The following is a 27,914-nucleotide window of genomic DNA, read 5'->3' as shown; positions in this document are numbered from 1 at the left end:
AGCATTCTATTTCTGAAAGAAAACAGGATAAAAGAAATACATGTTCCATGTAAATGGTTATTCAAAGAACAAAAACAGGAAAACCTAATATACAGAGTTAAGAGTAATAATATTGGTTACTCTGGGAAGAAGCAGCAACAGGGAACATGAGAGAGGCTTATGGGATGCTAACGAATGTTCTATTTCAGTATAGCTGCTGGTTACACATTCAGTTTATTAAAGCTCAAAGAGCTCTATACTTTTGATACAAGTACTGTTGGTCTATTTCAACTTACAAATTTTTTTAAATTCTATTTTAAATGAGTTATATGGTTGGGCATTTTTATATTAAGTGTTATGATAAAGAGATTAATTCTACTGACAACATACACATATTAACATAGGTTCATACTCCCCATTCCCCATTTCCATGTCCTGGAAATTTATTTAATAAAAGATTACAATGATTTATAATACAGGTAAACTAAACGAATGAAGAAAGACACAAAACTAAAAATAGCAAAGATGACAAATCCAAGTGTTACTAAAAATCACATTAATAATAAAAATATTCTTGTTACCAAATAATCTTGAAATTACACAATTAAACTTTAGAGATTTTGGCATAAAATTTATATTTGTCCTTTTAGAGTAAAAGTATCTACTTAAAATTACTATAATTGATGTTATTACAATAAAGGCCAAAAGAAAATAACTAAAGGAACAGTTAATTAATCTGTTTGGTCTTATATGAACAGAAAAGAATCTATTTGAATGCTATTCCTGAATGCTTTTCACTGTACCAAAGTTCTGCTTACAATCATTCTTAGAATGATGACAAAACAGTCCCAATTCTCCACACCTTCCTATAGCCATGCTCTCTACAATATGACTTTATAACTCCTCCTGTCAAGAGTTTATTTCTCTATTCCTTCAATACAGGCTGGGATAGAAAATGCAGAACTAATACATATTTAAGGCCAGGCCTTAAGTGATCTTGCATGCTTTCCCTCCCTTGTGCGCTCTCAACTCCACCATTTCCATGAGCATAAATAAAAGCTAACCTGCAGGAGAGAGACCACATGGAGCAGAACAGTTGTCCCATTCATTCAGGTTAAACCCCAGCAGACAGAAGACTCATGAACAAACACAGATATGATCAGCTAAGCTCTCTGCAGAAGGTTTGGTCCAAATCAGCTAAAACATTCAGCCAATCCATTCACTCATGATGTTGCTTTAAATCACTACATTTCAGGATGATTTATCTCACAGCAATTGTTAACCAATAAAATGATTCCACCGTACATTAATTACATTGTGGACCCTTCCAAAAACCTTAACACACTTTGCCTTAACCAGACATGAGTTACAAAAGTGAATATTTAAAGTGACAAGGAATTTTCCATTCAAAATTACTAATTTAAAATCATTTTTCAAATGTAGCATTTTAGTATTTATTTACTTTAAAATCATTAATTTTAATATCACCAGAATGAAAAGCTAAAGGAATCATGGATATTACAGCTTTAATTCAAGAGTTTGCATCATTGTAAGTCCTTGGGCCCCTGCACCAAGTGAGACCTGGAGGAAGTTCCTGGCTTCTGGCTTTGGATTGGCACAGCTCCAGACATTGCAGCCAACTGGGGAGTGAACCAGTGGATGGAAGACCTCTCTCTCTCTCTCTCTCTCTCTCTCTTTCACTTTCTCCCCCTCTCCTTCTATCTCTGTGTAACTCTTTCAAGTAAATAAATAAATCTTAAAAAAAAAAAAAAAAGAAGAAGTAGTAGTGGAATAACAGAAATCAAACCGGTGCTCACATGGGATGCCAATGTCACAGATGGCAGGCAGCTTTACCTACTATGTGACAACACTGCTCTCATTCCATCCATTTTTTTCTTTTTGTAAGATTTGTTTATGTATTTATTTGAAAGTCAGTGTCACAGAGGGAGAGAGAGGCAGAGAGATATTCCATTCACTAGTTTACTCCCCAGATGGCCACAACAGCTGGGGTTGGGACAGGGCCAACCTGAAGCCAGGAGCCAGGAGCTTCTTCAGGGTCTCCCACATGGGTTCAGGGACCCAAGCACTTGCCATCTTCCACTGCTTTCCCAGGTGCATTAGCAAGGAGCTGGATTAGAAGTGGGGCAGGGGCCAGCGCCCTGGCGTAGCAGCTAAAGCCACCACCTGCAGTGCCGGCATCCCATATGGGTGCCGGTTCAAGACCAGGCTGCTCCTCTTCTGATCCAGCTCTCTGCTATGGCCTGGAAAAGCAGTAGAAGATGGTCCAGGTCCTTGGGCCCCTGCACCCACGTGGGAGACCTGGAAGAAGCTTCTGGCTCCTGGCTTCAGATTGGCGCAGCTTTGGCCATTGCAGCCATCTGGGAAGTGAAACCACGGACTAAAGACCTCTCTCTCTCTCTCTCTCTCTCTCTCTCTCTCCTCTCTCCTCTCTCCTCTCTTCTCTCTGCCTCTGTCTCTCTGTAGTTCTGCCTTTCAAATAAATAAATAAATATTTTAAAAAAAGAACTCCTTCTCTCTCTCTCTCTCTAACTCTTTCAAATAAATTAAAATAATTCTTTAAAAAAAAATAAATAAGAGGGGCCAGCACAGTGGCACACTAGGTTAATCCTCTGCCTGCAGCGCCAGCATCTCTTATGGGCACCAGTTCTAGTCTCAGTTGTTCCTCTTCCAGTCCAGCTCTCTGCTATGGCCTGAGACAGCAGTAGAGGATGACCCAGGTACTAACGCCCCTGCACCTACATGGGAGACTGGGAGGAGGCACCTGGATCCTGGCTTCGGATCAGCGCAGCTCTGGCCATTGTGGCCATTTGGAGAGTGAACCAATGAAAGGAAGACCTCTCTCTCTCTGTCTCTCCCTCTCACTGTCTATAACTCTACCTGTCAAATAAATAAATAAATACTCTTTAAAAATAAATACAGAAATAAAGAAATAGTTACGAGGCACTTTCAGTAATAATATGGAGTAAAATGCTAAATGTTAAAGTGTTGAAAGAAAGACATGGTGTAAAAATTGTACTATACAGTGTAATCAGTAATGTCTATGACCTTTGGATGATGGAATTAGGGATAGTGATTTTTCCTTTCATATGCTTTTCTGCATTGTGCAATTTTTTACAATTCAAATGTACTATCAAAAAGTATTTCCTAAAATAAATTATGAATTTATATAAAGTATCAGAATCCTCACTGGAAATTCAATTCTGTTGCATTTCAGTCATATCTATTTCATTAACCTTACTGGATCAAGATTATAATCTAACACCTTGACTCCTATACCTAAATAACTACTAAAAATCAATAAGGAGTAGTAATGATCATGGCCGGTGCCGTGACTTAACAGGCTAATCCTCCGCCTTGCGGCGCCGGCACACTGGGTTCTAGTCCCGGTCGGGGTGCCGGATTCTATCCCGGTTGCCCCTCTTCCAGGCCAGCTCTCTGCTATGGCCCGGGAAGGCAGTGGAGGATGGCCCAAGTCCTTGGGCCCTGCACCCGCATGGGAGACCAGGAGAAGCACCTGGCTCCTGGCTTCGGATCAGCGTGATGCGCCGGCCGCAGCGGCCACTGGAGGGTGAACCAACGGCAAAAAGGAAGACCTTTCTCTCTGTCTCTCTCTCTCTCTTTATCCACTCTGCCTGTCAAAAAAAAAAAAAAAAAAAAAAAAATCATGAGACAAGAGTGAAGTATATGCAGAAGTGAGCTACTTCATGTAAGAAGAAGCTGATAATTACAGAAAGGCATTAAATAACAGATAACCAAGAGTACTAATCACAGATGAAATCTGTTGCAATCAGGGAGAAAAGTTTTGAATTTACTACCTAATAATGTATTGTTATTTGATTAAAGGATTTTTAATGTGTGTTATGGATTGGAAATATTCTGTATGTTACTAGACTATAAATTTTTTATACACAAAGATATAGGCAAAATAAGAAAGAAGCAACTACTGATTATTTACATTCTTATAGCACAGTTTAGAAATAATGCAAAAAAAGAAAGAAATTGACTAATGAAGCAGACGGTCAAGCTAATACTAAACTGTGTCAGTACTACTATCAAAAGCTAAGTACCTTAGTTGTTAGCCCTTCTTCATGTGTAAATAATAATATATAATAATATAGAATGTCACATGTAAATGAAGCAAACAGTCATTCGAGACAAAGCAACATGTGGTTTTGCAAGTATTATCTCAAGTAATAATGAAAAATTTGGTCTCAAGCAGGTTTTTCAGGGTCAGATATCTTATAAAGCAACTGAGTTATAAATAACAAGAATTTAGACTCTCTGTGATCCAGAATCCCACAGGCGTGGCCATAATCAACATAAATGAACCAAGTGCTCTTGAATCTCTATTGCCTCTCTTGTCACCACTGCAAAATCAAGAACCAGGAGAGGGAGATAATGGAGCGTATATCCTAATGAGTTCTGTGAATTGGTTCTGCTTGCTAGGAATCATGAGTCTGCCTGATCCCTCAACTGATCTTTCTGAGCCCTGGCCACCACCGAAAAAGACCAAACCTTCCAAAGGCAGTAAGATTTAAGAGAGGGAGTCAATAATATTGAATGCAAAGATACTTTAAAAAGGCTGGCGCCGCGGCTCAGTAGGCTAATCCTCCGCCTTGCGGCGCCGGCACACCAGGTTCTAGTCCCGGTCGGAGCGCCGATCCTGTCCCGGTTGCCCCTCTTCCAGGCCAGCTCTCTGCTGTGGCCAGGAACTTGGGCCATCCTCCACTGCACTCCCTGGCCACAGCAGAGAGCTGGCCTGGAAGAGGGGCAACCGGGACAGGATCGGTGCCCCGACTGGGACTAGAACCCAGTGTGCCGGCGCCGCAAAAATAAACTTTTAAAAAAAGTTTTAAAAGTCCATGGAAAATGTGTTTTATGAAAAAACTGTACATAGATTTCAAAAATTCTTTTACCCTTGTATAACTGTGTCCTAAGCATTAATGATCAACCTTTATAGGCAGCTCTGCTGACCAACATCTCCCACTCTCCTCGGTAACTATTTCAAACCTCAGGCCATTCTTTTGCCCAGTGGAACCCACCTTTTACTTAATCCTGAAAACTAAAGCAATGAAGAACAATCTGCCTGAATTCTCCAGTCACAGTCCCCTTACCCTTAATGGAGATACCTCAGTTCGTATCCATTCTTTCTTCCTTCCATCAGTCTCCTCGGTGAATGAGTTGGCCATTCACTTATTCTGGAAAACCCAACCCAATCTCCCAGGGGAATTTTGCATAATCAATTCCCAAGAAATCTATACGTCATTTGTGAGTGGGCAGTAGCAGAAAGAAACACTTTCTAGAGATATTAGGCTTTTTCCTAGTTCCCCAAACTGCAAACAAACTGAAATGAATGAATTAAATATACAGCAAACTAGCTAAAATCACCTCAGAGAAAAAGGACTAGATCTTAAAGCCCTTAAAGGGATTTCAGAACATACAACTTTGAGGGTTGTGAGATGGTGGAATAGTGACAGGATGGTCTGATTTATGCAGGGCAAAATTAATATTTAAAAAAGGGAAGAAAGGACACTCTCAGGGTAAAGCTGCAGTGGAACTGCAGTGGGAGATCCTAGGAAAGCAGTAGAAGCTGTCCAGACTCCTGCTGAAAGAATAGACATGCAACCAAAGATCCACCTGCTTGGATCTGGGGAGGAAGACGCCCACCCCAGCAAACCAGGTGAGAGTGGATAGGCGGACAGCACACTGCTGATACAGCAGGAGGGGAGAGCTTGGTGAACTGCCCCATTTAGAGTTCCACACAGAGCTCCCAAGACAGCAGGCAACCGATCACCTGGGGTGGGGGGGTGCACCTCTCTCTCCCTCTCCACCTCCCTCCTACAGCAGACTTCTGCAGCCAGTGGTGGGAGGGCTTGCACCATTTTTGGACACAGGCAGGTAGCAGCCACCCCTGCTCCTGTGTGCGCACCCAGCAAATACTGGGGTTGCTTCCCATCTAGTTGGTGAGGGCCACAACAATGCAAAAGAAATGGAAGCAGAGGGCCTGCAGCGCCTGCTGCAGTGCACCAGTTGCCCCACAACAGGAGAGGAGGGGGAGCTGTCCCTATGGAGGCAAAGTGCCACCTGCAGGACTCTCCTATGTGCCCAGCACAACTGTGAAGTGGCCAGGGCTGCAGTGGGGGAGTACACTGCATGCCTGCAAACCGCAGATCTAACCACAGAGAAGAACCCGCATTGCTCATCGACATTGAATCTGGTTGGGAGCACCAGACTCAATCCAGCAATTTGGAACACACAGACAGTGGCTCTGGGAACCATCTTAGTTTCCTTGCACACAGGACTGGCTAGCAAGTCAGAGTGGCCCCACTGAGACTCCATGACCCTGAGAGCTGAGACTGAGAAAACAGTGACTACACAGGAGGAGACAGAGTGTGCATAGGCTCTGGGCAACCACAGGGTGCTTCTCCACACTCTCAGAAATCCTTGGTTGCCTAGAGAAGCTCATAGAAGAGGGAACTGTGCTCACAGGAAAGACTCCACAGATCATAAGTGCTGTTCATAAAGCGGTGCAGATGAGTGCTGAGCACACGGGAGACTAACACCTGGGTGTTCCCCAGCTGGGAGGAGATGGCCAGTCGCACCAACAGTGACCATTCCTCTCCATCCAGTTAACCAGAGGAGAGCTACCACACCCAACAGGGGTGTTACCCTGGATACTCCTCCCATCCTAGAGCACTGAACAGAGAAACCTGGCCACACCCAGCACACACCTCTTGGTATTCACTGAAAGTGCAGACATCCCACTAAGCCACTGACACAGTTCAAAGATAAAAACCATCAGACAAAAAAAAAATTCTACAAATGCCTAAAAATAAAGGCAAAAATTCACGGAAAAAAAATAAGGAAGATTCCATGAGCCCCACAAAGGAACACTACAACATTTCAATATTAGAATGTGAAGATGGAGACATTGAGGAAATGCCAGAAATGGAATTCAAAAAATTAATCATTGGATTACTCAAACCCTAACAAGCAAATTCACAAGACAAAAAAAAATTATGTGTGACATGAATAAAATTTTTCCCATTAAATTGAGATCTCAAAGAGAAATAAAAATACTAGAAATGAAGAATTCAATAGAGCAAACAAAAAAAAATGCAGTGGAAAGTCTTAACAACAGAGTTGGTAAGGCGGAAGAAAGAATGAGCTAGACGACAAATCTCTGGAAATTTTATAGTCAGACCAAGAAATGGGCAAAGGACCTGAACAGACATTTTTCTTTTTCTTTTTCTTTTTTTTTTCCACAGTGAGAAATGAGGATACCCAGGGCTTTATTTTGTAATGCAGAGACCACACTGTGGCCCCAACCCCACTTCCCACCCTGCACTTCTTAAATGTTTATCACTCTAGGAGACCCAGCAATCCCCTTCATGATCTTTTGAAGATCATTGAACTGGAAAATTACACCTTTATTTCTCTTAAACAGATCAATAGCATTACTTACAGAATTCATTTTACATAGATAGCAAAAGTAATACCAAAATTTTCACTAAACTAACTTTATATTTTCCTTGCTTCAGTTTCATTGCTAAACATTGCTGAACAGACATTTTTCAAGAGAGGAAATTCAAATGGCCAACAGACAGAAGAAAAAAATGCTCAGGATCACTAGCCATCAGGGAAATGCAAATCAAAACCACAGTGAGGTTTCACCTCACCCATGTTAGAATGGCTCTCATACAAAAATTAACAATAATGCTGGTGAGGATAGGGAGAAGGTACTTTAATCCACTGTTGGTGGGAATGTAAACTGGGTACAGCCACTATGGAGGACAATTCGGAGATATCTCAAAAAGCTGAATATAGACCTACCATATGACCCAGCCATCCCACTCCTTGGAATTTATCCAAAGGAAATTAAATGAGCATATGAAAGAGTGTTCTGTGGGCCGGCACCACAGCTCAATAGGCTAATCCTCCACCTTGCGGCGCCAGCACACCGGGTTCTAGTCCTAGATTCTATCCCAGTTGCCCCTCTTCCAGTCCAGCTCTCTGCTGTGGCCCAGGAATGCAGTAGAGGATGGTCCAAGTGCTTGGGCCCTGCACCCGCATGGGAGACCAGGAGAAGCACCTGGTCTTCGGATCAGCTGATCCTGGCTTCGGATCAGCACGGTGCACCGGCCGCAGCGCGCTGGCCGCAGCGGCCCTTGGAGAGTAAACCAACGGTAAAGGAAGACCTTTCTCTCTCTCTCTCTCTCTCTCTCACTCTGCCTGTCAAAAATTTAAAAAATTTTTAAAAAAAAGAGTGTTCTGTAGCCCATGTTCATCTCAGCTCAATTTACAATAGCTAACATATGGAATCAACCCAGATGTCCATCAACTGAACACTGGATTAAAAAAAATTATGGTATATATACACTATGGAATACTACACAGCAGTAAAAACAATGAAATCTTGTCTTTTGCAACAAAATGGATGCAACTGGAAACCATTATATTTAGTGAAATAAGTCTGTCACAAAAAGACAAATACCATATGGTCTCTCTGATCTGTGTTAACTAATAGAGTACCTAAAACATAATCTATAGGAACAAAACTGACACTTTGAGATGCATTGATTTTGAACAGCCTGTCTCTTGACTGTCAAGGAACAACTTTCTTTTTTAATTTTTTTTTCATTTTGTTGTTCAGTTTTTTTTTTTATACTAATTGGTAAACTCTCTTAGTGTAGGGTTAATTTTATGACTATAAAAATTATTTGAAAAATTGATCTCTATAAAAATAAAGAATGGGAAAGGAAGAGGGAGGAGAAAGAAGGGTGAGAGTATGGGTAGGAGGGAGGTAGGAGAGGAAGAATCATCATGTTCCCAAATCTGTATATATTAAATGCATGAAGTTGTATTCCTTAAACAAAATAATTTAAAAAAAAAAAAAACATAGAATTTTGAGTATATATCTTTAGTGGGATGCACTGAAAGACAAAATAATCTGTAAACAATTAAAAATTTTTAATTCAGTAATTTAATTGTTTAACATAATATCAAGTTTGGTATCTTGATATTTTTCTTTGTTTTGAAATTAGGTTTGATGTAATATGTCTATGAGGAGAATGTTTTCAACCCTAGGACATGTATGCTGACATATTTAATAGTAAAATCTGCAACTTGTTGGTTACTACTTCATTTATTAGATACAGAAAGTGAGAAAATACAGAAAAAGAAATGTTACTGACATGACTGGTATATACACAATACTATTCTTTTTTTTTTTTTCAAGATTTATTTATTTATTTGAAAGGTAAAGCTACAGAGAGAGATAGAGAGAGAGAGAGAGATCTTCCATCTGCTGATTCACTCCTCAATGGCCATAAAGGCAGGAGTTGTACTGAGCCAAAGCCGGGAGCCAAGAGCTTCTTCCAGGTCTCCCACGCAGATGCAGGGACCCAAAGACTTGGGCCATCTTCTACTGCTTTCCCAGGACAAAGCAGAGAATTGGATCAGATGTAGAATAGCCAGGTCTCGAACCAGTGCCTGTATGGAATGCCAGCACTGTAGGCAGCAGCTTTACCCACTACTCCATAGCACCAACCCCACAGCTGTTTTATATGTTTGAAAATTTTCATAAAATTAGCATATGTGAACCAGAGGATGGAACACCCTTTGCTCTATAACTCTGAGTCTCAAAAAAAGAACACAAACACACACAATAGAATGGAGCATTGTGGCATATTGGGTAAAGCCACCACTGGCAATGCAGACACCAACATTCCATATGGGCACCAGTTTGCATTCCAGCTGCTCTACTTCAGATCCAGCTCCTTGCTAATGACCTGGGAAAGCAGCAGAGAGGCCATATGAGAGACCCGGATGAAGCTCCTGGTTCCTGGCTTCAGCCTAGCCTAGCGCTGGCCATTGTGGTCATCTGGGGAGTGAACCAGCAGATTCAAGATTTCTTTCTTTCTCTTTCTCTCTCCCTCTCTCTTGGTAATTCTTTCAAAATAAATAAATCTTAAAAAAAAAAAAAGGTGGACTGCCTATAAGATCAATAAGATCTGATGTCCTATTACTCTATTGTCTCAATAAAGATTAGAAATCATTTGTGATGTTTAAAATTGGTAGAAGACTGGAGTAGATCATCATTAAAATAGTAACTGCAATTATGAGAGAATAAATTTTGACTTACCAACATCCATAGCAGTTTCCATGAAGCTTTTCTGTCGTGAAGCAAACTCTGCAAGCAATTTCTGCTGCCTTTCCCTAGCCTTCTGTCGCCTAAATTAAACAGAAACAATGTTATAAATAAGAGATGTGCTTAAGACTTAATCTGCTATCTCTCAGGAGCATTTAACATATGAAAAGATCCTGAAACACAGTTGAAGATAATCTATTTTCTGTATTACATATTAAGTTTCATGTAAAATTTGATTGCTCAGGGCTGGCACTGTGGCGTAGTGGGTAAAGCCATCGCTTGCAGTGCCAGCATGGGCGCCGGTTCCAGTCCCAGTTGCTCCACTTCTGATCCAGCTCTCTGCTATGGCCTGGGAAAGCAGCAGAAAATGGCCCAAGTTCTTGAGTCCCTGCACCTGCGTGGGAGACCTGGAGGAAGTTCCTGGCTCCTGGTTTCAGATCAGCGTAGCTCCGTTGTAGTCAACTGGGGAGTGAACCAGCAGATGGAGGACCTCCCTTCCTCCCCCCCCCCCCTTCTATTTCTGTGTAACTCTTTCAAATAAATAAATCTTTAAAAAAGATTAGATTGCCCTTATTAGGATCTTAACTGCTTTAAAAAGATTTCAAACTCACGGATTTAATAGGTAAAAATAAAAGCCAAGATTTACTTTAAAATGTGAAATAATAATTAAGGAAGACAGAAAAATCAGTATTTCTAGTACAAATTTTCAAATATATGTCAGATGGCAGCAGGGGCAAGAACAGGCTTTTTAGAAAAGGACTCACAATTTAATAATAATAAACTAGCTGTTAGCAGAAACTATGAAGTTTAGATATAAGAATTCTTAGATTTACTGTTACCCAAAGAGTAGGTGTTTCCTTAAAGAGTATGAGCAGAAGCCGGTAAATTTTTCAGTTTCTACTAAGAGATACTGCAAGTTCTGTTTATTTTTGTATGAAGTAAAAGAACATCAAAGAGTCTTAGATACAACATAATGGAACTATTTTCTAAATCTAAGTGTAAGTATTTCTTTAAATTAGTTACTACAGCCTATTTATTATTTATCCCTATCTACTTCCAAATAATATTTTATGTCTTGTTGTCCCCCAACCACTACAAAAAATAGAATAACTTAAAGGAGATAAGCTTTTCAGACTAAGTTATGTTAGCAGTACTAATAAGCATAAATTTTACTCCCAATAAGGGAGAGTAAAAACAGTAATTTAAACAAGGGGAAAGCTGTAAAAAGAAAATGGTTACAATTTAAGTTATGTATTAGCTCATCAAGAGAGGCTAACTTTTTACTTGAACAAACTTCAAAGAGTAATTAATCATCACCTCTGATATAAAGGACTTAAAACATCAAGGAAAAAGTGTACAGTTTATTTTAATGACCATACTATGTCTCCACACTATAAAAGTCATTGTTTTAGATTGAGATTCTATGTAATTGTTTCTATGAGAAAAGTAAAATTATTTTTCTATTAATCTGAAATAATTCAAGCATAAAGCATTTAGAAGAATGAAATGCTAACAATAATTTAAGATTATTCACACATCCACTCCCACCAAACTAGCAGAAATAACCAGGAACAATTATAAAGTTAAATACAGTGGTCTACCTTGTCATGAGAAATCACACTTTTTTTTTTTTTTTTGACAGGCAGAGTGGATAGTGAGAGAGAGAGACAGAGAGAAAGGTCTTCCTTTTTGCCGTTGGTTCACCCTCCAGTGGCCGCTGCGGCCGGCGCATCTCGCTGATCCGAAGCTAGGAGCCAGGTGCTTCTCCTGGTCTCCCATGCGGGTGCAGGGCCCAAGGACTTGGGCCATCCTCCACTGCCTTCCCGGGCCATAGCAGAGAGCTGGCCTGGAAGAGGGGCAACTGGGATAGAATCCGGTGCCCCAACCGGGACTAGAACCCAGTGTGCCAGCGTCACAAGGCGGAGGATTAGCCTGTTAAGCCACGGTGCCAGCCAGAAATCACACATTTTTAAAAATCCTTTTCTAATATTCACTTTACAGATAATTTAGGATCCATAAGAAAATTTTCTTTATTATAACTACAACCCTTTTATGTCATTTTCAAGCCAAAATATTCAAGTTCATTATTTACCTATTCATCAAACTTACAATTCTCAATAACACTCACCATTTAAAAAAGAATTAAGTCCACCCCCTATCCTTCTTTTCCCTTTCGGAACATAAAGTGTGGCGACAGTGGCCTACCCAGGGTGTCAGGACCCAACAGTCTTGGATGAGAGGTATTTGTATGGGGAAAGATGACAAGAAATTGCTAATATATAGGAAATTGACTTTAAAGAATAATACATATACTAAGAATAAAGAGTGCCACATTTCTCATCATGGGAGTAGAGAGTTACAAATACAGAGAGAAAACAAGAATGACTCCCATGTTGTCAGATTAGAATTGGAAGTAATATGGTGAACTCATATAGTTCTCAATACATACAGAAAGACACAGAAGTAAATGTAAATTTCTCCTTCCCTCCCTCTCCCTACCCTCCAACACAAACATAGACATACAGAGACACACATACATCAACAAAACATCCAATTTTCCCTAGCTTTGCCCACTAAGAGGGCATGAAACATTTATACTATATTAGAATAACCACATGGATTATGATTTCTAAATACCATTCACTACTAAATGTAACCATAACTCCTTGGAGAAATGGTTGACTCCAAGTAAAAGATGAGCCTGAAATATTATATTATCCCAGAAAGTAAAAATATACACAAAGAATGATGGGGACAGATCAAAAGGACAGAGAAATCAGCCTGAAGGGACACCTCAGGCCAAATCTGGAACAAATGAAATATAAAATTGAATAATGAGTACATCAGATTATAAATTATAATATAAACTAGAAATCCATCAGTCTAAACTGATAAAGATAATAAACAAGGGGGCGGCCAGTATTGTGGCACAGTGGGTTAAAGCCCCAGCCTACAACGCCAGCATCCCATATGAGTGCTGGTTTAAGACCCAGCTGCTCCACTTCCAATCCAGCTCTCTGCTATGGCCTGGGAAGGCAGTGAAGGATGGCTCAAGTTCTTGGGCCCCTGCACCCATGTGGGAGACCGGAGGAAGCTCCTGGCTTTGGATCGGCCCAGATCTGGCCATTGCAACCATCTGGGGACTGAACCAGTGGATGGAATACCTCTTTGTCTCTCTCTACCTTTCAAATAAAGAAATAAATCTTTTTTTTAAAAAAATGTAATGAGTGAATATGGACTGGATCTTTTTGCTCCAAGGAACACTACTATGACCACTGTCAAAACTTGGGATCTAAGGATTTAATCATTCTCAAATACAATGTTAATTTCCTAATTCTGATACTTGTATTGTGATTAAGCAATAAAAGGCCCTTATTTCTAGGAAACATTCATGAAAATATGCCAAAGTGAAGGGGCATCACATCAGTAACTTACTCTCTCAGAGTAAGCTCTTTCAGCAAATTCCTTCACTATTCTTAAAAAGCATTTCTATGAGTGTAAGATTGCTTCAAAATAAAGTTTTTAAAAATTAAATCCATTCTCAAAGGGTAGATACTGGCCAGAATGGAATAAAAACAAAAATGTACAGTAGATAGTCAAAGCATTTTAAGAATCTCTAGGGTCGGCGCCGTGGCTCAACAGGCTAATCCTCCGCCTTGTGGCGCCAGCACACCAGGTTCTAGTCCTGGTCGGGGCGCCGGATTCTGTCCCAGTTGCCCCCCTTCCAGGCCAGCTCTCTGCTATGGCCCGGGAAGGCAGTGGAGGATGGCCCAAATGCTTGGGCCCTGCACCCCATGGGAGACCAGGAGAAGCACCTGGCTCCTGCCATCGGACCAGCGCGGTGCACCGGCCGCAGCGCACCAGCCGCAGCGGCCATTGGAGGGTGAACCAACAGCAAAGGAAGACCTTTCTCTCTGTCTCTCTCTGTCTCTCTCGCTCTCTCTCACTGTCCACCCTGCCTGTCAAAAAAAAAAAAGAGAACATCTCAAGGGTCAGCACTGTGCTACAGCAGGTTAAGCCACTGGCATCCCCTATGGGTGCCTGTTTGATTCCCAGTTCCTCCACTTCCCATCAGCTCCCTGCTAATGTATCTGGGAAAGCAGTGGAAGATGGCCCAAGTCCTTGGGCCAATGCACCCATGTGGGAGACCCAGAAGAAGCTCCTGGCTCCTGGCTTCAGTCTGGCCCAGCTCCGTCCATTGCAGCCATTTGGGGAGTGAACCAGAGAATGAAGATCCTCTCTCTCTGTCTCTCCTCCTCTCTCTGTAACTCTGCCTTTCCAATAAAAATAAACAAATCTTTAGAAAAGAGAGAGAACATTTCAAATGACACATCTATAACTCAACCATAAGAAAACCACAGATGTAATTACTTGGCACTGGAATTAAAATACATTTCTACACCAGATTTATATAGTAACCAGAAATAGAATGTCATTGTTAGAAATTTTCTCTTAATCTAGGTTATTTCTTTTCTAAAATTGGGCATAAATGTAAATAAAGATCATTAACAAAAGACACAAACACGTTCTAGAAGATGCAATACAATTCAGAAATTTTCCATCATGACTCGAGAAGTAACGACTGAAGTTGCATATTATTACAATGATTTAAAGTTTCTACCTTTTATCTTGTTTTCTATGAAGCTAATTTATTATGAAAGTGCTGCCAAGTTCATCCATAGGCAAAGTGCTTAGAAGTGGATCATCACTAAGAGTTTATGACTTACTCTGCCTTGTTATAAAATTTAATCCAAAATCCAAAATAGAAAAAAGACAATGTGAGAAGTACAATGAGATTCAAATATATTCAACTTAGTCCTTATCCGTTTACTACAGAATTGGCTTAAGTCCTTATATACATCATTGCTGCTCAAAAGAAATAAAATCTTTCACAAAGAAAGTCTTCAAATATTTTAGAATAGTATTCATTACAATAGTCAGGCCTTTGTAAAAATAGCATCTGAATTATGTCCTTCAGTGTCATCTTTTATTAGTAATAACCAAATAAACTGTTTATCTTTCTTCAAAATAAAAAAGACACTATTACCAAACCAGAAGGAAAAAATTCACTAACTTAGAAAGTTTAACAGAAATAAAAATCTTACCTCATTTCCAACTTTCTGATACTACCAATAGACTTACCATATTCTAGGTAGTTACCAATTCAAAATTAGTGAACTGTGTTATCTGAATTACATGCTAGTTCTTTATAACTCTACAAGGAAGAAGCAGAAATGCTTCAAAATTCTTAATTTACTATTGGGTTTTTTGTATCCCAGTATGAATTTTCTGTGACAAGTTTTAGTTAAATCAGATAAATTGCTCTTGATACAGTTACTAATAGATGACTCCCTTACTAACAAATCAAGTGAGACTTCCATTCTTATCTGAACTCTCAAAGCCTTTAACTACCTGGCTAAGTTTCTTCCTTTCTGAATCTTCTCCTCCTGTACCTTCTCTACTACCAATTACCCTAGTTTTCCTCCTGCTCCACTCAAGTCATTCCTTTTCAAACACCTTTTTAGGTACTCCTTCAGTCATTCCCTTTAATATTTTTTCCTTAAGTTCTAAATTCAGTTTTTCATTCTTCTAACTTTAGCTCTATGCTCAAATTTGTAACCCTAAATAACTCTAAGTCTCAAATCCAATATCTGACTAGATATCTCCATATCAAAGTCCTCCTTAAAATCCGTAATATTCAGAGAGAGCCTACCAATTTTACCACTAAGTGTTAGTCCCCTACTACACTCCCTTATCTTAAGAGGAATATAATCCAAATCAGAAGTCTGGGAACAATTCATGACTTATCCCTCACCTCTCACATCAAACTGATCTCCAAGTCTAACAACTTGTACCTGTTAAATATCTCATACACATCTCTTCCTCTCTTTACACTGTCTTTACACTGTCTTGGTGTAGATCCTCACCACACCCATGCTCCTCAGATTCCTAAATACTCTAGATTCCCAATGTCCAGTCTTACTCCATTCAAACCCATCTGCCCGTGATTACAATGAATATCATTTTCCTAAAAAAATCTTCCAATGGCTTCCTAGGAACCATTCATACACTAAATATCAGTTATCTGGTTACCTTCTTGGCCTTTTGTCCTACCACAGCCAACAACATCCTGTATACTTAACACAGTATTTATTACACTAACAACTATCTGTTTACTAGTATGTCACTACAGCATCAATTCCTCGAGGTTAGAGTTTCCAACATAGGACACAGCTTAATATTTTAAGTCCAGAGAAGAGCCTGATTGATGCATGAAGAGTAGAAAACAATCAACAGAGTGAAATCCACGTAAGGCTGATTTCCACTGATCATTTAACACATAATTTCCCATATTTAATTTTTAAATTATTTTTACTTATTTGTTAGAGAGACAGACAATGAGAAAAAGCTCTCGTTCACTGCTCCAGTGCCCTAAATGGCTAGTGCTGCGCCAGGAGATAATGTCAGGAGCCAGGATGGGTATCCTCATCTTCTACATGGCTGACAGGAACCCAATTACCTGAGCATCACCATTGCCTCCCAAGGTCTACATTAGTGAGAAGCTGGAGTCAGAAGCAAGAAACTGGTATAGAACCCAGATACTCTAAAGAGAGATGCAGACATCTTACCCAATGTCTTAACTGCTAGGCTAAATGTCCACCCTATTTAATTTTAAAAGTAACTTAAAAAAAAAAAAAAGCTGAAATTACTACAGAAAATCCTCTAAAGTACACTTCAAACTATTAAAACTTCTTACAATAGCAATACAGATAAAAATGTGTTAATAATGATCTGTACCTACATAGAAGACACTGAGATGATAAAAGTCCAGGGTTCTTAGTTAAGATAATGTTGAGACAATCCCTTTGTATTCCCCATAAGAGAAATGTATACCCTTGCCATATATTTGCTGTTTTAGTAAAGAATTGCATTAAATTTTAGAGGAATTAAATCACTGGATATGATTTATAACCTTAGAGAATTGAGCAATGACCATCTTAAATATGACCTGAAATCTTTTTTCTAATGTCCTGAGTCTTTTGGCTTCGGGACATTCATTAGAATGTATGCTCTGGGGCCAGTGCTGTGGCATAACGAGTAAAGTTCAAGTTGAGCATCTGTTCAAGTACCGGCTGCTCTAATTCCAATCCAGCTCTCTGTTATGGCCTGGGAAAGCAGTGGAAGATGGCCCAAGTGCTTAGACCCCTGAACCCATAGGGGAGACCCAGAAGAAGCCCCTGGCTTTTCAAAAAAAAAAAAAAAAATGCGTGCTCCTTTTTAATCACACTGAACCCTTCCCCAAGAGTTTGATAATTGCACTGAATTTCAGTCTCTCAAAATTCATGTTTCATGCTTATGATGGCAAGCTAGGCGATGCTGACAAGGCTACTGGGAAATAGTTGGTGACAATATACAGCACTACACTCTTCTGGCAAGCAATATATGCTAAGAATCATATTCTGTTCATACATCTTAACCCACAAATCCCACCTATAAAAAACATTATCCTCACCTCCAAAAAAAATAGTCAAAGATTTATATATATATATATATATATATATATATATATATATATATATCTTTTGGCAGGCAGAGTGGATAGTGAGAGAGAGAGACAGAGAGAAAGGTCTTCCTTTTTGCCGTTGGTTCAACCTCCAATGGCCACTGTGGCCGGCACATCGCGCTGATCCTAAGCTAGGAGCCAGGTGCTTCTCCAGGTCTCCCATGCGGGTGCAGGGCCCAAGCACTTGGGCCATCCTCCACTGCCTTCCCGGGCCATAGCAGAGAGCTGGCCTGGAAGAGGGGCAACTGGGATAGAATCCGGCGTCCCAACCGGGACTAGAACCCAGTGTGCCGGCGCCGCAAGGCGGAGGATTAGCCTGTTAAGCCACGGCGCCCGCCCCAAAGATTTTTTTAAACAAAACAAAGAATTATAAGTAATATTATTTAACAACAAACTAGAAACAACCTGAAGATCCAAAAGACAGAGGCTTAAGTTAGAGTGTATTTTAAAGCTTTTTTATTTATTTGAAAGGCAGAAAAACAGAGAGAGAAATAGACAAAAGGAGATCTTCTATCCAAAAGTCTACTCCCCAAATGTCCACTGTAGCCAGGACTGGGCCAGGCCGAACCAAGAGCTGCGAACTCAATCCAGGTCTCCCACATGGGTAGAAGGGACTCAACAACTTGAGCTATATCACCTGCTACTTCCCAGGGCACATTAATAGGAAGCAAGAATCTGAAGTGGGGAGCAAAGCAGAGCTAGGAGTTGAACCAAGGTTCTCCAACATGGGATGCAAGCCTCCCAATCAATATCTTAACTGCTGTGCAAAACACCAGCCACTAAATATATTACTTTTTTAATAATTAGCAATCATATATTGATAAGAATAAAAGGAATTAAAAGGCAGATCTTTATTTTGAGAAATATTTCAAATATTTTAAAAGTTTTTCTACTTTTATTTAATGTTGAATTAATAGTTTCTGAAAATAGTAAGAGAATTACTATATTGCCTCAGCAATAACAGTAAGAGAAATTCTTACCAAGAGGCCTACAAGGTTAGAGCAGTAATTTAAACTCATCTTCTCATCCTCAATAAACTCAGCATACTGTCCACACAAGCACTATGTTCAACTCGTTATCTGATACACTCAGCACTTATGACTGTTGCTGCTACAACATCCAAGTGATCAGCTTCAGATGACCACAAAGGAAAAAAATATCAAATCTTCAACTGTACTATACATATTTAAAATATTCAAAATAAAAATTACCTTTCTTCTTTGTCCAATGTTTTCTTCTCTGCTGCAGTGATTTTTTTGGGTGGCACAGGAGGGGTCACTTTTCTACAGATCTCCTCAATGATGCGTTTGTTCATTCTGCTTTGCAATGCAGCTTTTAGTAAAATTCTTTCTACTGCAGTTATACCATCTCCATGACTGTATTTAGGAATTTCTGGTTGGATTAAAAGTTCTATGTCATCAAGCCAAGGAGGATAGTAGGAGTTTTGTTTTCCTGAGAGTTTGTGGTGAAGTTTAATTAGCAAAGACAATATGCTTTCTTTAATTTCCAAAATGGCTGTAGTTAACTGTGGAGCTGAACCAGGAGCAGACCATTTATTTGAAGTTTTGGGGCGAACCACCTGATTTGCTTCACTGCTACTGCGATTGATGATCTCCTGAAATTTCTTTCTACGCTCTGCTACTAAGCTGAAAACTTGAGCTGTACCAGAATTCTACCATTAAAAAAGAGAAAGAAAAATCAAGCGGTTATTTAGCATCAATTTAAATATGTATTAGTACCACATTTTCCAAAAGGAATATTCCGTTTCATTAAAGGTTTAGTCAACGGATTTTGCTCTTTACATAAATTTGTTCCTTCACCACCCTTTCTCAAATATACTTAGTCCTACTCAACCTGGAAACAGCAATGAGGAGAAAGGAGAGTATCAGTAACACCCTTTCCTTCTCAATCTCCTATCCTACCTACCAGGGAAAACAAACAAAGCTTGGGTAGTATCTATAGCCATATGAAAGAGAAATCTTAAGTTCTTCATTAGTTTAAAAAAAGAAAAGCTGTCTAATTCAACAGTCATCAAGAAAACTATATTCCTTACTAACTTCTGGAAGACTGCTACAGTTTCCAGCTAGGAAAATTACAAATTAATTGCTTTAATTTTTCTAAGTTAATAAATCTGAACTGGTAATTAACTTTATTTTTAAGAAACTTTAAACGTTTGAAAATTACTTCTAATCAATAAAGTTACAAAATCGAAATATAAGGATGAAAAATCAAATTGATCTGTTTGGCATTTGAGTATCATTGTAGTTTACTATCTGAATAGATTTTTTTAACTAAATGTTTTTCTCCATAATTTATCTTTGAAATAGCCTTTTTGCTAAACCAGTCAAACTGCATTAGGGCTCTCAGAAATCATCCTTTAATTAAAATACAAGTCATCTTATTGGATTTCACTAATTTTTTAATGCAAGCAGAGAAAGGCCACTCCCATTTCAGTTGAGCTTTTATGAGTGAAACTAGAATAAGTACTATTTTTTACCATACAAGCTGTTTTTTAAAGTATACTCTACTAGCAAACAGGCAAAAGTTGCCTCATGGAGTTCCAATATTTTAATTAAAACTCTTCACAGTGTTCACAGCAAAATAGGCGGTTTTGACAAAAAGCTCTACCAGATAGACTCTCCTATAAGAAGTGTATGATTCATGTTCTCCTAGTCACAAAAATCCAAGTTGGAGGGACTAGAGCTATTTGATTTTAGTTACTTGGCATGTCATTTCAAGATTTTTCATTTCTACTTTTTAAAAATTTATTAAGCTACATGCAATGAGAAAGCTGTTTTACAAAATGAATCTTAATATACAATACAGAGCGTCTAAGGTGTCTGTGACCTTATAGTATCAAAGTTAATTAATTGCCAAAGAAGCAAAAAAAAATTATAAATGGTCATGCTGCCAGCAATTAAACTTATTTTAATTTAGGAAACAGCCAAGTCATTTTTCAGATGTTAGTAATACAGCTACAATGCTAAATATAAACGGATCCAAATTTGCTATCAATAAATTCGTATAAAATACTTCTAACACCAATAAGAAAAACTGATTATTAAATACACAATATTATTCTTAAGCTCAATAATATAAATTTTCTTTAAAAATAAACCTGTTACTTTACTTTAAAAGTGCTCATAAATTAAACATTTTTTTTAAATCTAACTATATTAATTAAACGCACACACACACACAAATACTTCAATGCTTTTTCCCAAGTTCCAGTTAAAGCCATGTTGATAGTTAACGCAAATAAAATACACATCTACCTCTCTTTGAAGAACTTTAGGTCGTCGTAAACTCTGGCAGATTAAAGGAAAAAGACTGGTCAGGCAGAAGTTGTTTAGATTTATCAGAGGAAATAAAAGACAATTTAAAATTAACTATAGCCATTTTTTTTTCCTTTTGGACATTATGGGGAGATCTAGACCATATATCCCAATACAGCACAAGTTATGTACGCTTTACATTATAAAGATCTGCTCACTTTTACCCTTTTCTTCTTTCTCACTTTAACACTTACTTGTGAAGAACCCATGTTGTCAGAACTAGTACTTGCAGGTGAGTCTCTCTTCACCTCAGGAGCAGTGTCTGGAACTCTCACTCTGACATAGTTAATAAAGTGTCGCATGTTTGATACCAAGTTGCTGCCAGGAAACCAACTGTCATGACAGCGTTCTGGTCCACCCACTGATGCCTAAACAGAGAGAGAGAGAGAGAGAGAGAGAAGAGAAGAGAGAGAAGAGAGAGGAGAGAGAGAGAGAGAGAGAGAGAGAGAGAGAGAAGGAAAGAGAGAGAAGAGCTACTTTTTAAAAAATATATAAATATTAAAACTTGCCTTGTCAGGTTTAAGGTAGAATGGAGATGTTACAAGCCCAAATACCCACTGTCTGTCATATTCCTGAATCTCTTACAGTCTCATCTACACATTATAAAATGGAGTAAATAAAACCAAATACAAACACAAAATACAGGAATAAATTTCTAAGTCCAATGAAACCAATGACATGTTTTCTGAAAAATATATTTTTTTCAATCTGGAAATAGACAAAAATTGCAGAATATTTAACATCATTCATTAGTAACAACTAATAACGCAGTCAAGAAATGCTAGTTTGAACTAATTGTGGAATACAGTCTGAAAAAGCAACAAAAAAATATAATCCTGCCTAGGGGAATCTTAATGACCTTTTAATATCTATGAAAGAGTATGTGTTGGGGCTGGCACTGTGGTGTAGCATGTAAAGCCACCACCTACAATGCTGGCATCCTATATGGGCACTGGTTCAAGTCCTAGTTACTCTACTTCCCATCCAGCTCTCTGGTATGGCCTGGGAAAGCAGTAGAAGATGGCCCAAGTCCTTGGGCCCCTGCACCTGCATGGGAGACATGGAAGAAGCTCCTGGCTCCTGGCTTCAGATAGGCTCAGCCCCAGTCATTGCAGCCATTTGGGGAATGAACAAGCAGATGGAAGACTTTTCTCTCTCTCTGCCTCTGCCTCTCTTTAACTCTGCTTTTCAAATAATAAATTAATTCAAAAAAAAGAATATACGTTTACTCAACTTGGGACTACAAATTACTGCCTTTTTTTTTCTACTTATCTGTTTTTGGCTATTATTATGTTATGTTGCATTTTGTTTTTTTGGAGGGATGATCTCAAAAGAATCTTATATTTGTAAAATTAATTGCTTTCATAAAACTATTTCTAAGGGGCCTGTGTTGTGGTATAGCAGGTAAAGCCGCTACCTGGGACACTGGCATCCCATATGGTTGCCAGTTTGAGACCCAGCTGCTCCACTTCTGATACAGCTCCCTGCTAATGTGTCTGGGAAAGCAGCAGAGGATGGCCAAATGCTTGGGCACCTTCACCCACATGAAAGACCTGGAGGAAGGCCCTGGCTCCTGGCTTTGGCCTGGCTCAGCCCCAGCCATTGTAGCCCCTTGGGGAGTGAACCAGCAGATGGAAGACCGACCTCTCTCTCTCTCTCTCTCCTTCTCTCTCTCTCTCTCTCTGTGTATGTGTGTGTATCTCACTCTCTAATTCTGCCTTTCAAATAAATAAAATAAATCTTAAAAAAAAAAATTACAAACTGCATTATTAGAATTTCTAGAGTGAATTCCTAGCAATGATTATTTACCAGTTATCAGTGTTCTTAGCATAACAACAAAAATTCACTAAACACTTTTCTTAATTTTTGTGAAGTGAATTACAAACCAACAACTTAATAATTAAAAGAACAAATGAATTTGAAGATTAAAAAGGGCCTTTTCTAGTAGCTCTGAAGACCTTATATGAGTATAATGAATCCATATGTAAACTTCAAGATGAAGTCCATAAACACACTTCGCTAAGGCTGCCTGACCTAGCAGCAACTGTGTCCAGCCAGATAATAGGTGGCCTCTACCTATACACTTTCAATAAAAGAAACTACTTACCTCTTCATCTGACTCCTCTTCTGCAGAATTTTCAAGTCCTAATTCAATCAGATACAAGACCATGCAGAGTACATGTTCTGACAGATTTTGATGGTCCATCAAAATCTTTAAAAAGACAGAAAATGCCTCATAATTATTTTTATCCACAAAGTTTAAAGATGCAATACTATTTTAATGTTGCAAATGAAAATAAAATATTCATATATAATATCAGATATGTAAGCTTGGTAAAAAGACAAACTAAAACTTAAAATCAGGTCTCCTCTAAGGATCAGATAGTACTTTAGATAGCAAAATCTAAAATATCACCTCACAAATACACCATTTAACAAGAGTATTTTACCTTTTAAAACGTACTGACACTCTTCTCTTGAAGAAAACAATATCAGATAAGTAAATTAAATATCACCTACAATCCCCTTCTATATCAGGTTTGAGTCCTGGCAGCTCAGCTTCCAAACCAGCTCCCTGCTAATGCACCTGGGAAAGCAGGGGAAGGTGACTAAATAGTTGGGCCCCTGTCACCCACCTGGGAGACCCACATGGAGTTTTGGGCTCCTGGGTTTGGACTGGCAAAACCCCAGCCACTGCAGCCAGGCAACTGGAGAATGAAGCATCAAATGGAAGATCTCTGCCATTCTCTCTCCTCTCTACACCACTCCCTCACCCTCTGGCTTTCAAATAAATAAAATAAATCAAAAACAAAACAAAACAAATTGTAGCAGAAGAGAAGCGAAGGCTGGGTGACAACAGTTATGTTTCGAATTTACTGTTACACAGAGGAATCCAACGCTCTCATGTAAACAGCCTCATAACACAGATTTCACACTCTCAATCTATTGCCTTTAATTACTGCACTATCTCCTCTTGATAAACATTACTAGATAAATTCAAATGAGTTTTTACTTTAAATGAGTAACTTAGAAGCAAGGGGAGAGGCCATGCTGTGGCGTAGCAGGTAAAGCTGCTGCCTGCATGCCGGCATCCCATATAGGTGCTGATCCAAGTCTCAGCTGCTCCACTTTTGATCCAGCTCTCTGCTATGCCCTGGGAAAGCAGTAGAAGATGGCCCAAGTCCTAGGGTTCCTGCATCTGCATAGAGACCAGGGAGAACTGCCTGCCTCCTGGCTTGATAGGTACACTCCGGCCATCATTTGAGCTGTGAACCAGCAGATAGAAGGTCTCTCTCTCTCTCTGCCTTTTCCTTTCTGTAACTCTTTCAAATAAATAAATCAATCTTAAAAAAAAAAAAAAAAAAAGCTAAGGGGAAATCACTTATTAGGTACTGTAAAAAAAAAAAAAGAAAACTAAAAATGATTCTTCAGAGAAGTTTTACTGTAATACTTTTGTTTTCTTTGACAGGCAGAGTGGACAGTGAGAGAGTCAGAGAGAAAGGTCTTCCTTTTGCCATTGGTTCACCCTCCAATGGCCGCTGCGGCTGGCGCGCTGCAGCCAGCGCACCGCGCTGATCCGAAGCTAGGAGCCAGGTGCTTATCCTGGTCTCCCATGCGGGTGCAGGGCCCAAACACTTGGGCCATCCTCCACTGCCTTCCCGGGCCATAGCAGAGAGCTGGCCTGGAAGAGGAGCAACTGGGACAGAATCCGGCGTCCCGACCGGGACTAGAACCCGCGGTGCTGGCGCCACAGGCGGAGGATTAGCCTATTGAGCTGCGGCGCCGGCCACTGTAATACTTTTTTAAACATTAAACATGGCTGGGAGTAAAAGGTGGTTTATTGAAATTAATCTTTACAAAGTTGACTTGCCTGGCTTTGCATCCTGATTCCAGCTTCATAGAATACAGATCCTAGGAGGTACAAGGAGTTGGGTCCCTGCCATCCCAGGATTGAACTACCAGCTCGCTCCTTCAGTCCGGCAGAGCCTGGCCCATTGTGAGGATTTAGAGTGAGCCCAAAGATGGGAGCTTCCATGCACCCTCTCTCCCCTTCCATCATGTTAAACTTAAATACAGATATGTAATAATTGGAAATTTGCTTAACAAATGTGCTTACTTTTCATTTAATTTAAATTTCATTTTTCAAATTCTAATTAGAAAACATAGTTTTTCTTTTTATCTAATTACATAATATTTAACACATCTATGGTTATTTGTAAGATCTGTTTGTGGGGCCTGTGTTGTGGTATAACAGGTTAAGCCTGCAATGCCAGCATCCCATAAGGGTGTAAGTTGGAAATTTGGCTGCCCCACTTCCAATCCAGTTCCCTGCCAATGCACCTGGGAAAGCAGTGGAGAACAGTCCAAGTCCTTGGACCCCTGCACCCACTTGGGAGACCCAGAAGAAGTTCCTGGCTTCAGCCTGGCCCAGCCCTCTCCTTAGTAGCCCTTTAGGGAGTGAACTAGTTTATAGAAGACCTCTCTGTCTCTCCCTCTCCCCCCCACCCCTTCTCTGTAACTCTGGCCTTAAAAAATTTTTATTTATTTAATTTATGTGAAAGGCAGAGAGAGGGAAAGCAATGGAGAGGGTGGGGGGAGAAGGGATACAGGAGGAAAGGGAGAGAGAGGGACAGAGAGGGAGAAGGTGAAAGGAGGAGGTGGGGGAGATATAGGAGGAAGAGGGGATGGAGGGGGAGGGGGGAGTGAGAGAGAGAGGGGGAAGGGGAGGCAGATGGGACAGGGAGAGAGGGAGGAGGGAGAAGGAGGGAGGAAGGGGTAAAAGAAGTGGTGGGGAATGGGAGACAGAGAAAGATCGATCTTCTACCTGCTGGTTCACTCTGCAAATGCCGCAACAGCCAGGGCTGGGCCAGACTGAAGCCAGGAGCCAGGAACTCCAACCACGTTTCCCACATGAGTGGCAGGAACCCAAGTACTTGGGTTATTTTCCTACTACCTTCCCAGGTACATTAGTAAGAAGCTGGGTCAGAAGTACAGAGCAGCTGGGACTTGAACCCAGCTCTCCCATGAGGGATGCAGGTGTCTCAAGTGGCAGCTTAACCTACTGCACCACAATACCTGCCCTATAATTATTTTATATATGTTTACATATATAAACATATATAATAAAACAATAAAAATTAAACATATATAATATTATTTATTATATAATAAATTTGTTGAATAAAATATAATAATTAAAAATAAAATTCATGTTTATATATATATATATAAAAACAAGAGTATAGTTACTTTATCTTTCCTCTATTATTCAGATTAGGTCATTAAAAAAAACCCTGATACATACTGTATGTTTTATAGAGTTTTAAGATGTGATTTAATGTTTGTCAAAAAGACACAAGAATAAAACAAATTATAAGTAATGAGAAAATAAAACTTCATCTTTTGAGTTTCTAAGATGTTCACTAAGAACAAATTTTTGATACTACCACATAGGAATCCCATTCAAATCCCTTCATGTCACATTCCTGATCAGAGAAATACAGCAAAGACAAACACCATAAACTCAGGGTCACCGGCCCACACAGCTGTCATGTTGTCACTTTAGTGGTTCTGGTGGGTATTTGGCCACTACAGTTCATTCTATATCTCCCATAGTTTCCCACTATTTCATTCCTCATTCTATGGAAGCCTTAAGTAAATATTCCTAACTGAAGCTTAATAAGATAAATAAATTCCCAAAAAGAATGTATAGCTATACTATATTTTCAACCTGAAATTCACATATGTGATTACAACATATCTTCATACATCTTAAATGTATAATTGTTTTATAAATGGTACTTCTATGTAAATGTTATCCTTTACCACTTTTTTGAAAATTATGAGAAAATTTCTCATCTTTCTATTCAAATGATGACTGTACCTTGTAAAGAAGAGTGAACAGCACAATGTGTAAAGTTTTACAGTGTAGAAGTCTCATGAGCCCTTTATAGCTAGGATGGAGTGATGTCCTTTTCTTATAGGGAGGCCAGGGATTTCCAGGGAATTTTCCACTCTGTTTTAAACTGTAAAAATAAAACAAAACTAAAATTAGATGATAAATTCAAAATTAAACTGTGGTTTAAATAGTGATTTATAGACATCAATTTTTGTCACATTTTTCTATACAATTTTTTAAAATCTATTTATTTGAAGAACAGAATTAGAGAGAGACAGAGATATCTTCCATCTGTTGGTTCATTCCTCAAATGGCCAAAATGGCCAAGCAGTGATAGGCCAGATCGAAGCCCGGAGCATCTGTGGGTCTTCAAATAAGTGACAGTGGCCCAAGAACTTGGGCCATCCTCTGCTACTTTCCCATGCAATTTGCAAGGAGTTGGAATGGAAGTGGACCAGCGGGGACTCGAACCTTGGCCTATATGGGATGTCAGTGCTGCAGGTAGCAGCCTACCCTGTTTCACCACAACACTGGCCCCACAGTACTATTTTTGATCAAACCACTTAAAAATGTAAACATATTGTGTATTCTCTACACAATGAACATTACTATTTCCATTCCTAATGAATAAAGATGCTAGAGAGAGAGAAGTGGAAACTAGAAAGAATTAGAAATGTAAAACCCTAACAAAGAGTTTCTATTTGTTTAACAGAAAGAATATAAAGTAAAGCACTTAGCAAAAAAATTCCAGTTCTAACAGTTGAGCAGAATAGGTAACATGAAAATTCCCCCACTTCCAATGGCTGGAAAGGTTGAATGAAATACAATATTTTCCACACATATTTGAGTTCACAAAAAAAGAAAGCAAATTCCTTGAATGCCAGGGCAGGGTGGGGGAACAAAAAATTAACAAGTACTAACACCATGGCTAATTTTTTTTTTAAGATTTTATTTATTTATTTGAGA

The 27,914-nt window shown here is 39.3% G+C and overlaps 1 protein-coding gene across 8 annotated transcripts in view; it reads right to left on the bottom strand.

The window, feature by feature from the left end:
• The window catches only part of UBR3 (ubiquitin protein ligase E3 component n-recognin 3), a 225,962-nt gene that overhangs the window by 92,849 nt on the left and 105,199 nt on the right, over positions 1-27,914 (bottom strand). For 5 of the 8 annotated variants that reach the window (XM_062187744.1, XM_062187758.1, XM_062187750.1 and 2 more), the window contains exons 20-25: positions 26,934-27,075; positions 23,157-23,261; positions 21,244-21,417; positions 20,990-21,022; positions 18,926-19,386; positions 10,145-10,233 (exon numbers count right to left, since the gene is read on the bottom strand). In XM_062187744.1, the coding sequence (XP_062043728.1) occupies positions 10,145-10,233; positions 18,926-19,386; positions 20,990-21,022; positions 21,244-21,417; positions 23,157-23,261; positions 26,934-27,075 (1,004 nt within the window). The remainder of the gene's footprint in view (positions 1-10,144; positions 10,234-18,925; positions 19,387-20,989; positions 21,023-21,243; positions 21,418-23,156; positions 23,262-26,933; positions 27,076-27,914) is intronic. The other 3 variants (XM_062187763.1, XM_062187769.1, XM_062187789.1) reach the window with 1 other exon arrangement.

The sequence above is a fragment of the Lepus europaeus genome, chromosome 1 (genome assembly GCF_033115175.1).
Source record: "Lepus europaeus isolate LE1 chromosome 1, mLepTim1.pri, whole genome shotgun sequence".
NCBI classification, from domain to species: domain Eukaryota; kingdom Metazoa; phylum Chordata; class Mammalia; order Lagomorpha; family Leporidae; genus Lepus; species Lepus europaeus.
Note: the sequence above shows the minus strand (reverse complement) of the source record. Positions and strands in the feature narration are given on the sequence as shown.